Source organism: Pteronotus mesoamericanus, unplaced genomic scaffold (genome assembly GCF_021234165.1).
Source record: "Pteronotus mesoamericanus isolate MK-2021 breed Mesoamerican mustached bat unplaced genomic scaffold, CSHL_Meso_final scaffold_1066, whole genome shotgun sequence".
NCBI classification, from domain to species: Eukaryota; Metazoa; Chordata; class Mammalia; order Chiroptera; family Mormoopidae; genus Pteronotus; species Pteronotus mesoamericanus.
Window position 1 is genome coordinate 287,570 of NW_026555299.1, and position 17,626 is coordinate 305,195.

General features: G+C 36.9%; 2 protein-coding genes across 2 annotated transcripts; both read right to left on the reverse strand.

Moving 5' to 3' along the window:
* Positions 1-278: 278 nt before the first annotated feature.
* On the reverse strand, positions 279-5,542 carry LOC129081467 (olfactory receptor 4A5-like). The gene is given in 4 exon segments (XM_054587136.1): positions 279-409; positions 412-1,038; positions 1,041-1,209; positions 5,528-5,542. Coding segments are annotated over 4 exon segments (942 nt in total).
* A 7,608-nt stretch (positions 5,543-13,150) lies between these two features.
* LOC129081501 (olfactory receptor 4A15-like) lies at positions 13,151-14,068 on the reverse strand. The gene has a single exon (XM_054587167.1). It carries the CDS (start codon positions 14,066-14,068, stop codon positions 13,151-13,153), a length of 918 nt encoding a protein of 305 aa, XP_054443142.1.
* Positions 14,069-17,626: the final 3,558 nt, after the last annotated feature.

The following is a 17,626-nucleotide window of genomic DNA, read 5'->3' on the forward strand; positions in this document are numbered from 1 at the left end:
TCTTTCTCCTAAAGTTCCATTTCAACATAAACCCAAAAAAAAAGTTACAAGGTGAACTTAGTTTATTTTTCCTAGTAATAGGACAAATACCTGTGCCTTTTATTTATCCTTCAGGATTTCTCTATTAGATTGATTCTAACCTCAAAGGATAATTTATTCTACTTTTTGATAAATTTGTATAAATAAAGAAAAGCATCCTTAAAGAACTCATTGAGTTGACTAAGTCATCCATTGTTAGAACACAGTATTTGTTGCTTCAGAATTAGCAACAAATGCATTCACTGTGAGTGACACATTCTCATTTTATCTATAGCTAACATCTTACACCAGAGTTTTTTCATAGCATTTTTCATTTCTGAATTTCTCAAAGTGTATATTAAAGGATTCAACATGGGAGTGATAACAGTATAAACCCAATTATGAATTTATCAGTGGAGAAATTAGACACAGGTCTAACATACGTTAAAATGCAGGGAACAAAAAAGAGAACAACCACTGCAATGTGGGAACTGCAGGTAGACAGGGCTTTGTGCCTGTCTTCCCGACTGTGAGTTTTAAGGGAATTTAGGATGATCTCATAGGACATTAGCAGAAAAATAAACATGACCATACAGATGGCTCCACTATTGGCAACCACAGTAAGGCCTACAAAGTAGGTGTTGGTGCAGGCAAGTTCCAACAGTAGGTACATATCACAGATGAAGTGGTCAATGACATTGGGGCCACAAAAGAGGAGGCTGTACACAAAGAGAAGTTAGATGACAGAATGCACAAAACCTCCAACCCAGGCCACCACCAACAGCAGGATGCAAACCTGTCTGTTCATGATGGTTATGTAGTGCAGTGGCTTACAGAGGGCCACATAGCGATCAGAGGCCATTGCCATCAGAAGGAAGACCCCAGCACCCCCAAAGAGGTATTCCAAAAAGAGCTGTCCCGTGCAAGCTGGGAAGGAAATTGTCTTTTGACCATGGAGTAAGTCTATGATCAATTTGGGTGAAATGACAGTTGAATAACCCACATCCACGAGTGACAGACAAGGAAGAGGGACATAGGGGAGCCCAGGGAGGGGCTGGCAAGAACAGTCACCACAATGAGCAGGTTGCCCACCATTGTCACAATGTAAATGAGTAAAAATATGACAAATAATCCTTTTTGGCCCCCAGGATCCTGAGTGAGGCTCAGGAGGACAAATTCTGTCACATTTTGCTATGTCCCATTTTGTCTTCTCTAAAGCCTGTTTCAGGGATGAGAGGTCAGGAAAATGGGCCCTGTAATGACGCCATGAACACAACTATGAGTACATGCATTATGTTTTGGAGTATATCTTCTTTATTATGTCTTCTACAGGGGTTTACGCACAATAAACATTTAATAAATATTTATGAGTTCTTCTTAATAGCTTATTGTACCTTCACTTGACAATTCTATTTCTTCTCAAATAATTTTGTTTGGGCTACAAGTAAGAGGTTCTAGCTCTAAGTCTTAGTGGATTTTCTACAGAGAAAAGTATCAAAGGCCCAACAGCCAGTCATTTCTTTAATAGAGCCTTATTTAAACTGCCAGTCTGGGTACACAAGTCAGCAATGACTTATTCTCTGGCAGTGGCAAAAGAAATCTCTAAATAAACTGGCATGTAGTCAGTCCTCTGAGTTGGTGGTATTTGTGGTGAGTACCTTTATAATATAATTTATATAGCACCAAAAAGAATGTCTCTTTTGTAATAACTCACTTAATACTCTGATAATCTGCTATTAAATATTCAGTCTTTTATGTCTCAAAAGATGATCAGTCTTGCTGGATCTCTCATTAAATTTCCAGAGGCTGGACTGTATCAAACCATGACATTATTAGCACATTGTTCTCTATAGTAATTACTTGGTTTGACTCTGTGACTGTCAGCTCTTTTTCTTTCTTTTGGTTTTTTGTTGTTTTTTTTTTTTTGACTGTCCACTTTTTAAGGAGTTGTAATTCTCTCCATTTTATCTTTGTCTATCCCACAACTCTTAACACAGAGACAATATTTAGATTTTCACCAAATATTTTTTAACTTAACTGCCTTGTGACTATCAACAACTATTACATTAACAGCTGGTATTATTTTTTTCAAAACTCTTGGAGTGACCTACATAATGAGGGAAGAGAGGTATAGAGGATGATGAGACATGGGTATATTTATAATTCTTCCAAGGTACTTAGAGTGCTCAAAAATGGAGCTTTGGTGCCCAGATCCCAAAAATCAGCCTACTCAAGGGAAAAGCCCAAGGTCAGTGTAAGAAGGTATGGGTTTGAGTCATCTCTAAATGTAATTGCAAGTCTGTCTCAGTTTGCTCATTGGAAGGTAAAGGACTTGAACTAGACCATCTCAGAAGCCTTTTCCAGTCACATTCTATGGCACTTTTTGTGCAACCCTATCTTATATTCTATTCTGCTGACTTTTTCATATTTTTTATACCAAAATAAAAATTTCCAGGCCTATAACTGTTCCTTGAAAAATGCTACACAGTAGTAAGTGGTATTTTATAATCACAGAGACAAAATACTGATTACAAGTTAGTCTATTCGGTGTATACTTATGTAACACCCAAAACATCCTCTGGGGAGAGTGTAGCAAGCAGTGAATCACACGGACCCCAGCGCTGCATTGCCTTTGTTGAAATTCCACCTTTGCCACTTTCTACTATGTGACCTTGGACAATTTCATAAACCTCTCTGTGCTTCAGTTTCATCCTTTTTAGAATGAGGATACCAACAGGTTCAGCCTCTTAGGTGGTTGTTTTATTAAAAGTAAGTACCTGAAATACTGGCTGACACCCAGTGAAGGTTCAACAAATGACAGCTATCATTAATGTTCTTGAATGCTTCATTATGAATGTTGCATCACAAGAGATCATCTCGATCTTTGTCAATGTGATAAGAATTATAGACATAGGCCAAGAATAAAAAGAATATTATAATTTATGAACCCCTATTTGGGCATAGGATAAGATTGTATGTCTCAGGAATTATCTATTTGATTACATATGAGAAGTAGTATTTACCTGTGATGGAATATATTTTCACTAGAAGCAAGCAGAATAACAGGGAAAAAGAGGCATCCATACATCATAGGAAGAACTAGATAGCATAGAATGAAAGAAAAAATGATCAAATTAGGAAGGAGAAATTGTATTTAAGAAATAAATATCCATGAGTAATAAGAATATTAATATGATAATTATGTGAGATTAGTATTCTTTTTAAAAAATCTTCTTCGGAAAGATTTTTTTTCTTGATGAAATGTTAGAATCCTGATCCCCAACGACTTCCAGGAGTTACTTGGGAGGCACCTTGAGATGTCATAGCAAGTAAACACAGAGCACTTCTTAGGAAAGAAAAGAAGTCAAAATTTTTTTTAAAAAATTGATTCCTCAGAGTCCCCTACATCTGCTGGTAAAGGAAAAAATTAAACAAGAGACAAGAATTGTAGACCTATAGACACAAACCTAAACTTTTTGCTTATTCACTGCAGAGGAAAATTACAGAATTACTTAAGTTCAAAGGTAGAAAAGTTGATTCCATTCCCATAGATTTGGGGAGGAGGAAGGAGGATGTACAGAAAAGGTTGCACTTTCTTTAGAAGCCAGCTGTGAGGAACATTCTACATGCCTCACTCACATTGCTGCTTCCAGTTTATTCAGAAGTCCTATCATTGTTGAAGCTGTAAACTGATAAAGGCACACCTGTTGAAGAACATAAGAATATAAGGTAGTCTAGATCCAATTCTCTTTTTCTCCTTACTTTATGCAGGATCTATCTAGTGCCCTTAGTCTTATTAATCACCAATGTTAGATTTCTCCAGAATAGACCTTCTATTAGCCAATTAAGTATTTAGGTGTAAAAATTGGGCACACAATTTATCCTCTGCAGTTTAAGTCATCAAAGATTCGATACTACAAAAACTGGTAGATAGTATTATTAGGCTTTCAACTTAAATTGCTAAATTAACACTTCCCTATTTAAAAACATCATTTAACATAGTTTCTTAAGAGTATGGCTTTTTAAAAAGATAATTTAAAATTCTATAGTAACAAAAATACCCTCTAAAGTACTTTAAAATTACAGTTTTATGACTCTATAAATTATAATAAACTAGGTACTTCCCTAAACACAGGTTTCTTTTAAATATGTACCAATATGGGTCACTGTGGTAATTTTTTATTGAATTTATTGGGACGACGTTGGTAAATAAGATCATATAGGTAGGTTCCAAGTGTACAATTCTCTGATACATCCTCTGTATAGTGCATTGTGTGCCCACCACCCAAAGTCCAATCATCTTCCATCATCGTATACCTGGCTCCCTCTACCCTTTATTTCTATCCCCTACCCCCTTCCCTCTGGTAATCACCCCCTGTTGTCTGTGTCTATGAGTTCCAGTTTTGAAAAGGTTCACACATATCAAGCTTCCACATCAGAATCCAAATCCCACATGAGGAATGTGGTCGATAATATTGTAATAACTATATATGGGGCAGGGTGGGTACTTGAAGTATTGATGAGACCATTCTGGACTATATGATTTTCTGCCCACTATGCTGTACCCCTGAAACAAGTACAGAGTAATATTGAGTGTAAGCTATAATTCAAAAATTTTTAATAAAAAATCCAAATCTCATATCAAGCTTCGAGAACAGAATAGGAATTTATTTCTGTCTATTCTAACACACTTGTTATGTGATAATTTTAAAATCTCTAATTTACTTTTAAATTAAATTTTGGGGGTAACATAGCTATCTGCACTCCTATATCCATTAAAGCGTTATTCACGGTGACCAAGACATGAAAACAACTAAAGTATCCCTTGATAGATGATTGGATAAAAGAGATGTGACATATATACACAATGGAATGCTAGTCAGCCATAGGAAAAGATGAAATACTGCCATTGCAACAACATGGATAAATCTTAAGATTATGCTGAGTGGGAGAATCAAGATGCGGAGGAGTGAGTGGAAGTCACACTGACCCCCTCCCAGGGCCAACCTGGAATTACAACTAAATTGAGGAGAAATCACCTGGAACGAGCAACTGAACAATAGCAAGACAGGAGCCATTTAACCTCGGACAGACAGAAGAATCAGCTTTACCACAACCTAATTGGTAAGGAGTACAGTAGAGACTCGAGAAGGCAGGCGGGTGCCCACAGGTGGTGGCACCAGAAGGATACTGAAATGGCCAGTTGGATGCCCCTGAGAAGAGGGGCGTCTAAACCATAAGCAGGGATCCCCAGCCTACAGCACCAGCCCCCAGGAAGTACACAGGTAACAGCCAGTTGTGAAAAGCAGCAGGGTGCTCTTTGCCAGAGACAGGAGGCCAGAGATGCAAAGAGCCGTTTAAAGGGGCAATGCATAAATTTTTGTTTGCAGCCACCTACGCTAGGCTCCTGCAAAGGCAGGGGCAGAGTGGGCTGGAGACGCCTGAGTAGAGACTGGGGAAGGAGGCTTTGGGGAGGGAACTGAGAGAGTAGCTGATGAGATCGCGGTACTGGCTCATCCCCCATGTCACAGCAACCATCCTGCTCACCCAGACCACGCCCCTGAGTAGCAGCAGCGTGCAAGAACCCAATAGCCCCGTACCCTGGAGGCTCTGCTCAGGCCCGTAGTGCTAAAACCTGATGGCTGAGCACAGAGTGGCAGCCACAGATAGTAGATCGCTGACTAAAGGGCATGCAGAGTGGTCTAGAAACACTTAAGGAGAGACTGGAGATGGAGGCTTTGGGGAGAGAATGGAGAGACTAGGTGGTGGGATCCCGGTGCTGACTCCTCCCCCATAGGCAGCAGCCTTCTGGCTCAGGCAGACCACACCCCTGAGTGGCAGCAGCGTGAGAAGACCCAATAACGGCACCCCCAGGAAGGACTCTGCCCCACCCTGTAGTATCTCTAAGTCGGCCTGCTGAGTGCAGAGCTGAAGGAGACTGCTACAGATAGTAGATTCCTGAATCTTGTAAAAGGTCTTGTTTTAGTTCTGTGACATACACCATTGGTATCTTGATAGGAATTATGTTGAAGCTATAAATTGCTTTGGGTAGTATGGACATTTTAATGATGTTAATTCTTCCTTCCTATGAGCTGTGTCTATGAGGATTCAAGATAACATTCACGTCTCTGGCCATTAATCTCTGTAGCAAATAAGACAAATGCTGGGATTTATCTTCCTCAAACAACCAATGACTAAGTGTTCTCTCAGGTAGTAGAACTGTTTAGCCCAGTCACTCAAACAGCTTAGCCCTTCAAGATATTTTTCCCCTAATTAAAAGTATGTCTCTTCCTCTCCCCAACTTCATTCCAGAAAATTGGGGACTTATGAAAGTTTCTACAAGCAATGAGAGATATCTATGCCAAAGAAAATATAACAAGAAAACATCTAGAGGATGAGATACCAAGTGAAGATAGACTTCAACCTAGGCAGAAATTTGAGTTTCCAGAAAGCCCTCAGGTACTTTTATCAGAAAAATAATTCTTCCACTTTTATGGGCAGATACAGGCTCCCTGGGTTTTTACATCATTACTGTTTTAAATAAAAAAGAATGTAAAGTCATTATAGGTTGGTTTATTAGACTATGTGGAACAAATTCAAATGAAGTAATCCCTTCTGGACAGTTTTGTCTTCTAGAACAATCCTTAGAGAAAAAAGACTTGGGTCTTGCCAAGAAAGAATAACACATAGACAAACATGTGAAAAGCCTGTGATTTGAAAAGAAAAAAATAAATAAAATGAAGAATGTATGGCTTTCATTTTAGGAAATCTTTAGGTAAAGCAAACACTATTTAAACCAAATGAAGGGAGAGCCAGTCTCAGGTCCCCTTATTCAGTCATAGCCCTAGAAAAGGAGGAGGTCCTTTCAGGGTGCCCAACCCATGGCCCATGGGCCACATGCAGCCCAGGATGGCCATGAATGCGGCCCAATACAAAATCATAAATTAAAACTTAAAACCTTCTTTTTGTTGTTCATCCGTTTTCATTAGTGTTTGTATATTTAATGTGTGACCCAAAACAACTCTTCTTCTTCCCTTGTGGCCCAGAGATGCCAAAAGGTTGGGCGCCCCTGCTAGATGTTAGAGGTCCAGAGCTCAGAAACAGAGAAGCTGGGGACTGTGAGATTTATTGAAGTTGATGTTTCAATTATTGAAAGGACAAGTAATCCCAGTTGTATAGCTCGGAAGGCCTGAATCTGTCAGCTGAATCATAATGATTCAGTTCCTTATTTTATTTCAGTTCCTCAGTCCATTAATTCAGTTCCTTATTTTCAGTCCATTATCAAGTGAGTCACTGTTTCTACAAGAAAGGAATTATTTTCCAACAAAAGCCTGCCTCTACCGATGGATTCCACTCTTATTTCCCTAGGGTGGTTTACCAAGGGCTCCACTGAGCATCTTCACATCCACATATATTTGTGAGGGCCTTAAAAAAAGAGGCATTAAATACCTATCTGAACCAGCTGAAGATTTTAATTATGTGCTAAGCCCCACCAAAAGCTGGAGGTTTCCAGCTTAACAAAGAAATGAATGAAATCCAGCAACCCCAAATGTTATATGTATTACTTCTAAGATTGAAAGAGTACTTCTATAAAGGACCATAGACAAAGGCAACAGAGCAGTGGAAGACTGAAGGTGAGTGATAAGGGTGGGCGGGGCAGGGGAGAGTAACAGGAGGATATGGGGACAACTGTAACTGGAAAAAAATAAAATGAAATGAAAGAAAGAGTACATCTAAGCTCTGTTCTTTTCTTAATGTTAGGTGACAAAAGATGGAGAAGATATCCTCAATTTAGAACTATCTGATATGATAGGTTACTATGGGCTAAATTAAGACTCAGAACTGGAGAACAAATACATGCAAGGTTTAATTCTCCACATCCCTTCTAGCTGAATGCAAAGAACTACTAATGCTTTCTGCTTATATGAACGATAGATGTATCCTAGATCAGATAATGTTTATGATAACCCAGAAGCCGAATTGATATGGTCCAAGAAGAATGATACAATGCAAACATAAACTGATAGAGATGTTGCCTCAAAATTTGCGATAATCCACAGCAATTCTCCCTAAGCCACATCTATTGTCATGTTTTAAAATGAAACTTAGACACAGGCATACTCTGAATAAGTTGGTCTATTACCTTGATAACATCATAATAGTTTCCTAAACGAAGAAGCTTGGAAGGATGTGGGAGCTATGGTAAACATTATTAGTCATCTATGACAGATCAATCTAGCCAAAATACAAAGCCTACACCAATCTGACAAATATATGGGAATAACATGGTCCATGACCACTAGAGAATTCTACAAATCCTACCTAATGCATTACATCTCTCTTACATCCTAGTATATAATGAGAAAGGAATAACACTGACTCCAGGGGATTTATAATGGGAAGTTATTCGTGCAGTGCCACCGGAACCCCGTGACCCTAGTAGTCAGACTTTCTCAGAAGTGTCTACTATATGAATATTTGGAGCTTGGAGGTTTTGGCAAAAGCCTAATACCAATGTCTTGTTTTGAAAATTTGAATTGGATTGTGTGAATATACCACAGTTTTTTGACCCACTCGTTTACTGATGGGCACCTTAGGCTGTTTCCAGCATTTGGTTATTGTACATAGCACTGCTATGAACATAGGGGTGCATAAGTTCTTTTGAATTGGTGTTTCAGGGTTCTTAGGGAATACTCCCTGTAGTTGAATTGCTGAGTCAAAAGGCAGTTCCATTTTTAATTTTTTGAGGAAATTCCATAGTTTTCCACAGTGGCTCCACCACTGCATTCCCACCAACAGTGTACGAGGGTTCCCTTTTCTCCACAGTCTCTCCAGCACTTGTTTGTTGATTTGTTCATGATGGCCATTCTGACCAGTGTGAAGTGGTATTTAATTGTGGCTTTAATTTGCATCTCTCTGATGCCCAGTGATGCTGAACATTTTTCCTATGTCTCTGGGCCCTCTGTATGTCTTCCTTGGTGAAGTGTATGTTTTGATCCTTTTCCCATTTTTTAATGGGATTGTTTGTCTTCCTAGTTTAGAGTTGTGTGAGTTCGTCACATATTTTGGAGAGCAAACCCTTGTCCAAAGTAGCATTGGCAAATATATTTTCCCATATGGTTGGTTCCCTTTTCATTTTGCTGTTGTTTTTGTTAGCTGTACCAAAGCTTTTTAATTTGATGTAGTCCCATTTGTTTATTCCTTCCTTTATATGCCTTGCTCTAGGGGACATATCAGTGAAATATTGCTGCATGGAATATCTGAAATTTTCCTGCTTTTGTTCTCCTCTAGGACTTTTATGATGTTAAAACTTCCATTTAAGTCTTTTATCCATATTGAGTTTATTTTTGTGTATGGTATAAGTTGGTGGTAGAGTTTCATTTTTTTGCATGTAGCTGTCCAAATCTCCCAAAACCATTTGTTGAAGAGACTATTTTTACTCCATTTTGTGCTCCTGTCCCCTTTGTTGAATATTAATTGACCATAGAGAATGGAATACTATGCAGCAGAAAGAAAGAAGGAACTACTACCCTTCACGACAGGATGGATGGAACTGGAGGGCATTATGCTAAGTGAAATAAGCCAGGCGGTGAAAGACAAATATCATATGATCTCACCTATAAGAGGAACCTAATGAACAAAATAAACTAATGAGCAAAATAGAACCAGAGGCATGGAAACGAGAAACAGACTGACAGCAACCAGAGGGGAAGGATAGAGGTACAAGGGCGGAAAGAAGGGGAAGGGTCAAGTCAAGGAACATGTATGAATGACCCATGGACATGGACAGCAGTGTGGTGAATGACTGTGAGAGCGGGGGTTGGGCTGGGTGGAGGAAGGAAAAGGGGGAAAAATTGGGCTAACTATAATAGAATAATAATAAAATATTTTTTTAAATGTCTATTCAGGTCCTTTGTCTATTTTTAATCAGGTTATTTGGGGTGTTTTTGCTACTGAGTTATAAAAGTTCCTCATCTAATTTGGACATTAACCCCTTATGAAATACATGATTTGCGAATATTTTCTCTCATTCTGTAGGGTGCCTTCTCATTTTGTTGGTTGTTTTCTATGGTGTGCCATGCAGCCTGGATTTGGAACCTGAGACCCTGGACTTCAAGCTGATGTCATGATGGGATGAGATCTTAATTGGCCTGACAGCTTCTGCCTCCTCCTTCTGGGAGCCCTGAGCTGCCATTTAACAAGTCTGACAATGTCACTAGAGTGAGTTCATCTATATAGTCCTGTATCTACCTAGGAAAAAAAAATGACCCAGAAGAGCCTAACATCCTAGCCATCCCTGCTATGCACCATTCATATGAACAAAGTCATCTTGGACCCTTATTAAATGCCCAGCAACCAGCAGAATACTAGAAAGTGACCTCAGTCCATGCCAACAGACATGCCATTGTTCAGTTAGGTTTTCCCTGAACTAACAGAAGGAGGATGAGGAGGACAAGGGGAAACAGCCCTAAGATTGAACCTTCTAGCTGTATAAAACTTGATATAGTAAATCTAAATTTTTAAATTATTAATGCAATTAATAATAAAACAGATTATTTTACCTATTTTGGAGAAATAAGCTTAGATATTGTTTCATCATAAAATAAATTCTATATGGGTTAAAAAATTTTTTGAAAGTCTTTTTTAAAAAAGATGCTAAAATTTATAAAATCTTTTAAGAAAATGGAACTTTCCAAGAGTGATGTGACAGAAGAAATCAAAAAGTAAAAGAGTATTAAAATATAACATATTTACATAAGAACACCCATAATTATAGCCTAAATAACATAAGGTAAATATCTATAGCAAATATCAAAGAATAAATATTTGTAGCAAATATGCATATATACTTAATTGAGAAAGAGTCATCAAAATTCACCAGTAAAAATTCTCACTCCAATACATCAAGAATTCAAGAATAAAAGTCAGTGACAAAGTCAATGGAGTGGATTCTATGTCCCAGCCATTGTGCAGAGAACAGAGAGCACAGACAGTTAGGTAACTTTCCCTGACTTCAGGGAGCACAGAGACCATTGAATGCAGACAATTAACCAAGACTTTCATCTTACCAATTGAAATAACCACACAAATTTGAAAATTAACTAAAAGTCTCTTAGTCTTTTTGGGCTACCATAACAGAATACCATAGACTGGGTGGTAGACAATAGTTATTTCTCACAGTTCTAGAAACTGAGAAGACCAAGGTCAAGGTGCTGACAGATGCAGTGTCTGGTGAGGGTTGAAAGTCTGCTTCCTAGTTCACAGACCATCTTCCCTGGGTCCTCACCTAGCATAAAGGGCAAGAGAGTGCACTGTGGTTCTCTTTAATAAGGACATTAATCCTATTCATAAGGACTTCACGTTCATGACCAAATCACTTCCCAAAAACCCCCAACTCCAAATACAACCACATTTTTAAAAAAGATTTAAGTCATGGATGGGGGAGGGGGTGAGGAACATATACATTAAGTCTATAGAAATGTTCAAAAGTAGAAGAATTATATAAATTCTGATAAAATTAAATGCTTGATATTATTTGATGAATAGTGTTATGTTTGGGAAGAATTTATGATGATATAAAAAACCTCCATGTAATAAGAATGGGAATATAACTCAAGATACAAGGTTTTCATATAATATGATTTATCATAGGAAAGGACTCATTGTCTCCTAGCCTTAGACCCTTATATAAATCCAGACTAAATACATCTTAAAAGACACACAATATTTTGTTTCCAGTCTGGTTCATAGAGAAGATGTTATGATTGAGGTCTCTGTCACATGAAATAATATATTCCGGCCTCTTTATTACCTGATAATCTACATTCCATAAATAAGAAGGTAAGAATAGCATATATTGTCAGCATCTTTCTTAAAAATGGTATCACCCAAAATATCTGGTCGAGTTCTGCATTGCATATTTGAAGCTCATGGATTAAGGATAATTCTAATTATACATCATATATAAGGCAGAGCCTGGGTCCCTGTAGAAGTCTATGAAGCCCTACAAGCAAAAAAGAAGGTGGGATATTGAAAAATGCAGGGGAGTTATTAGATATTCTAAATTACCTGGAAAAGTTAATAGATTATCTTCATGAAAATATAATCCATATGAGTAGATAATATGATTTTCCAATCAGGAAACTATGTAAGATTTAGTTATTTTTCTACATGTTTGCCTTGTTCATTCAGATTATTTTTATATATTATACTTAGCATCCTTATATTAATGTTAGAACTCTGAAGCATCATTCTTCAACCTTCACATGCCAAGTAATATAAAAAATTATATATTTAAAGTATTTTTCTTGCATCTTTGTTTTGTTGGTTAGGTTCCGCTTATAGGTGAGATCATACAGTATTTAAGACCAGCAACACTGAAAGGAAAAGAAACCAACAGAGACAAGAGGGAAGGAGGGAGGGGTGGGCGGGGGAAAAGGAAGGGAAGAGGCAAGTCAAGGAACATATAGCAGGGACTCACGGACAAAACCAAAGTGGGAAAGGATTCAGGGAGGGAGAGGGGGAAGGGGACAGGGGAAAGTGGTGGGGGGAAGGCGGAGACAAATGTATTTGGAAAAAATAATTAATTAATTTTTAAAAATAAAGTATTTTGTAGATACAAAAATAAGATATATACCTCAAATATTAACACGGACTATCTTTGTACGGGGAGAAGTGAACCAAGTTTTTATGTCTTATCTCTTATTTTCTTAATTCTGTAATGAGCACTATTAATTCTGAAAAATATTACATTGTTTAAGAGAAAACATGAAAAAAACTTCCATCAACTAAAGTAAATTTACAGTATTAACTACAGCAAACTCATCACACAGAACATAAATCTATAGTCTCAACAGGGACATTTTATACAAAAACTGAACATATAATTTTCTAAGAAATTATGAAAATCTTAAAAATATAGTTTAAACAAAATGTATATATTAGATTAGGAAACTGTGAAAATGTTAAAAATATATTTTGATCATTGGAAGTATTCACCTAATAAGTGTGTTTCATCATGTCCAAGTTATTAAACCTAAGGAAGAATTTACTACAGTTAAATAGTCACACATGGCTTTCCTGGAAGGATCAATTCTTTGTTAAAAAATAGGTGACACAGTTGTCTACTGCCTCATTTTCTTTTTCTAGTCCAGAGGTTTCTCATGGCACTTTTCATTTCTCCATTTCTCAGAGTATAGATTAAGGGGTTTAACATAGGGGTGATAACGGTGTAGAACACAGTCAAGGATTTATCAATGGGTAAGGTAGAAGGAGGCCTCATATATATAAAAATACAAGGGACAAAGAAAAGGACCACCACAGTAATGTGGGAGCCACAGGTAGATAAGGCTTTGCGCCTCCCTCCCTGACTAAGATTCTTCAGGGAGTACAAAATGACCCCATAGGAGATGAGTAACAGCACAAAGATGACCACACAGATGGCCCCATCATTGACAATCACAGTGAGGCCAATAATGTAAGTGTCAGTGCAAGCAAGTTTTAATAAGGGGTACATGTCACAGATGAAGTGGTCAATGACATTGGGGCCACAGAAGGGTAGGTTGTAAACTAAGAGAAGTTTAACTACAGCATGTAAGAAACCTCCAGCCCAGGGCAACAGCAGCAGCAGAACGCAGAGTCGTTGATTCATGATGGTCAAGTAATGCAAGGGTTTGCAGATGGCCACGTAGCGGTCGTAGGCCATGACCACCAGGAGTATAATCTCAGCACTACCAAGTAAGTGCCCTATAAAAAGCTGGCTCAGGCAAGCTTGGAAGGAAATGGTTTTCTTCTCATGGAATAAGTCTATAATCATATTTGGGGTAACTGCTGTAGAATAAACAGCATCCATAAATGACAACTGGCCAAGAAAGAAGTACATTGGGGCATCCAGGGTTGAGCTGACAACGACAGTCACAACAATGAGTAGGTTGCCTACCATTGTCACAATGTAGGTGAACAAAAACACAAAAAATAATATTTTCTGACCCTGAAGGCTTTGAGTGAGCCCCAAGAGGACAAACTCAGTCACATTGTTCCTTTGTTCCATAGGTCTTTCTGCAGGTCTTACTTCAGAGTTCAGGACAAAATTACCTGTAAATAACAATTGTTACTCATGACTTCCTGAAATCTTAAGATAATTTGTTTTTTAATTCAACAAAGAGGCATTATGATTTATTATGTTGCAGTAATTTCAGAGATTGCAAGAATTTAAAGCTGATTAAAACATGGTCCCTAACCTCAGCAATCTTACAGACTAATGGAGAGGCAAGTAATTAGGGATGTATGTGGGAAAAGAAGACATTATAAACTAAGTGGGTTGCCACAGGCAGCTTTCCATCTGAAAGCTAAATAAAACATACATATAGCTTATACTTTATACAAAAATAAAAACTGATTAAAGGTTTAATAAACTAAAGCAAGACTTATTTTATGTTTACTTTTTAGTAATAAAAGAGATGATTTTCTACACTCTAGAGGTGGGAGAATCTTCTTAACTTATCATCGAAATCCCAAATAGACAATATCAAATTGTTTTAAGGATTTAAGAATAGATGCCATAGAGTCAACACAAAAGTAGTCTGGTAAAAAGACTGTAGTTTGGTAAAAAGACTGATATTTTAGAGGACATATTGAGTTAATATCTAAAATAGGCAAAGAGCTCTAAGTAATTAACAAGTGAAAGACAAACCAACCAACAGCAAAGTGGGTCAATCACATAAACGGGCAAATAAAGGAAGAAGAAGTGGCAAAAAAATAAGACACCAAAACTCACCAGTAAATAGGGAAATAGAAATTGAGGAGCTTTCTTACTACAGCATTACCTTGAACTGTTGAAAGTCAATCAATTCCACAGATGCTTCAGTACCTTTTAATTTTGAATAGATTAACAAGCAATGCTTGAACATATGAATTTAATCTATCACAAGATTTAGAAATATCTGCCTATTAAAATAGCCCCAAATATTTATACTTAAAATTAGTTTCCAAGAATACTGATGTGATTTTCTAACCACTTTGCTGTACATCTGAAACTAATACAGAATAATATTGAATGTAAACTGCAATTGAAAAATTAAAATTAATTAAAAAAGAATACTGATATTAAAAAAGTAACTTTACCATGGATCTTTATAATTTGAAAATATCCAAAAGGTTATTAGAGAATTGAGTTATTAAGCCCTACTCATTTTAGTAATCAAAAGGACATGGCTGAGCATGAGAATTACGTAGGAGCACTTTTAAAAGACTAAATTTTCATATCACCAAGGCCTAGTTCAGAACCTCACGTATAAATGCACTCCCTGATCTACCTGTTTAATGAGAGAGCCATTCAATTCATGCTCTGGGCTGCAGAGCCTTCTCCTTTGTCCTTCGTGCACTGATGCCGTCTCTGTGGACACAGAGAGAAAGATAACACACATGCCCCGTCACTGGCCCCCGAACTGTTGCCACTTGCCCAATACTTGCCATACTTAAAGGAAATCTGATTCATCTCAGTCTTGCATAATAATATTGCCTTTCAAATTGTTGGAAATTTCAAAATGAATATGAATGTCCTGCTACCTAAACAACTCTGAATCTTGTGAACAGAGACCCAAAATACTCAGTGCCAGCAAAATTTGTCCTAATAACATACAAATGCTAAATCAAGATCTTGATGAGAAAGAAAATTGTATATGAATAATTTAGATAAATAGTTTGCAGTTTGTGTTTTATAGCAATAAAAGCGAAACAGCCTTTACAACTTCATGATTCCTAGTCCGTTATACTGGCCTGTCTTCACACAGCATTGTTAAACTTCAGGTTACCTGAAGAATGGAGAATAATTTCATGTACACAGTTTATGTTTTGAATCCATCATTTCAATTCCTGAAAAGCTGGTCATGTGAATATGGATACAGACAAACACTCTTTGAGGTAAAGACAAAGTAGGAATGCAGAGTCCTACCAGTTTCATGATTAATTTATTTTTATATCCACATCTATTACTATAGATGACAATATAGGTGCTATTTATTTTGTTCTTTATAATTTCTACTTTGTTTTTAATTTTCTACAACAAAATGGATAACTTTTAAAATAAGAAGAAAAAATACTATGCATCAAGTTTTGAGTCCATCAATTTTGTAGACATATATATGGCACATTCGCAAATACACAAAGATGCATGTATTTTACTCCAAAATTGCTGCATATATTTACTAGTGAAAAATCCAGTTTGTTCTATTAATTTAAGTCATACAGAAAGACTCAAAGACATATAAAGACTCTTTCATGCGCCTTACTGTTCCCTGCTTTGCCTGTCTGGAAGCTTCTCTGCTTCCTCAAGACTGAAAAGCAGTATTACTACCTCCTTCCAATCTCAGAGACTGTGGGAAATGTCCATTATAGCACTTGACACCTTATATCACACTCATCTCATCTTATTCATTTCTATATCCTCAGTGCTGGCCCAAAAAGTATAATAATCATCATTCATTACACATTTACTGAGAGGAAAAGGAGGCAAAAGAGAATATATTGTGGAAGAGAATATAAAAGAGAAATAGAAAAGTAAAAATGAATTAAAGATCAAAGAAAGAGAAATGAATTTAAAATCCAAAGACTTAGTTTGGGAGTTTGGGATCCACCACTTATTCACTATAATATTAATTTATCTCTCTGTGTACCAATTTTTCATTTATTAAAAGGAAGGATAAATATGCTACATGTAGGATGGCTATGAAAATTAAATCATTTGAAACTTAACTGTTACTCCTGTTGTTATATGATTTTACTGTTCCCATGCAAGTATCATTAAGAAAACTTTCAAAATTCCTTCTTAAGGCAAAGATTCTGAAAAGTGACACTAACCGAGCGAGGAGAAAAGGAGGACATGGGAAACAAGAAGAAGTGTCAGATTAAGAAAATTTAAGCAAACTATTAAAAAATATTTAACATAAAGATTGAATTATTGTTTAGTTTGCTTGATTGTTTTGTGGGATTTATTGTCTATACATTTCATTAACTCATTTGCTGAAGACACATTCCAATGCATGAAAAACATACTCCTTCCAAATTTGACACCATGACTGAGTGCAGAGTTCTCCAAGAAACAGGAAGCTTAGTTTAAACCCAGTTAATTATTCAAATCAGTGCTTTGTAGAATGCTGTGCCTCATTAGTTTTACGATTTATTTATTTTTATATCTACAATGCTGGCCAGTATTAGATATTATAAAGCATTTGTTGAGAATGAGAAAGGGGATGTGAAAAGAAAGAGAGGAGAAGACAGGAGAGGAGGAAAATAAGTGAGCCAAAGAAAGGAAAAGAGAAAAAAGGGGAAGAGAAAAATGACTCTTTCTTAGAGTCAGCTAAGAAAGATTTTTAAAGTAGGTATGTTATATTTCCAAGTGTTGCACTTGAAATCCAATCTTTCTGTCAAACCCCTTTGTTGATTATGGTTCTTAGGATAAATATCAGAGAAAAATACTAATAAATAAATCACAGGTTGTTTTTACAAATTAGTCAGTGAGGAAAAAAAGTTATTTTGGCCCAACTCAATATCGACAGTTATAAACTACTGACTTGTTATGAGTTGATTCTTTGCAGATTCAATAACACTT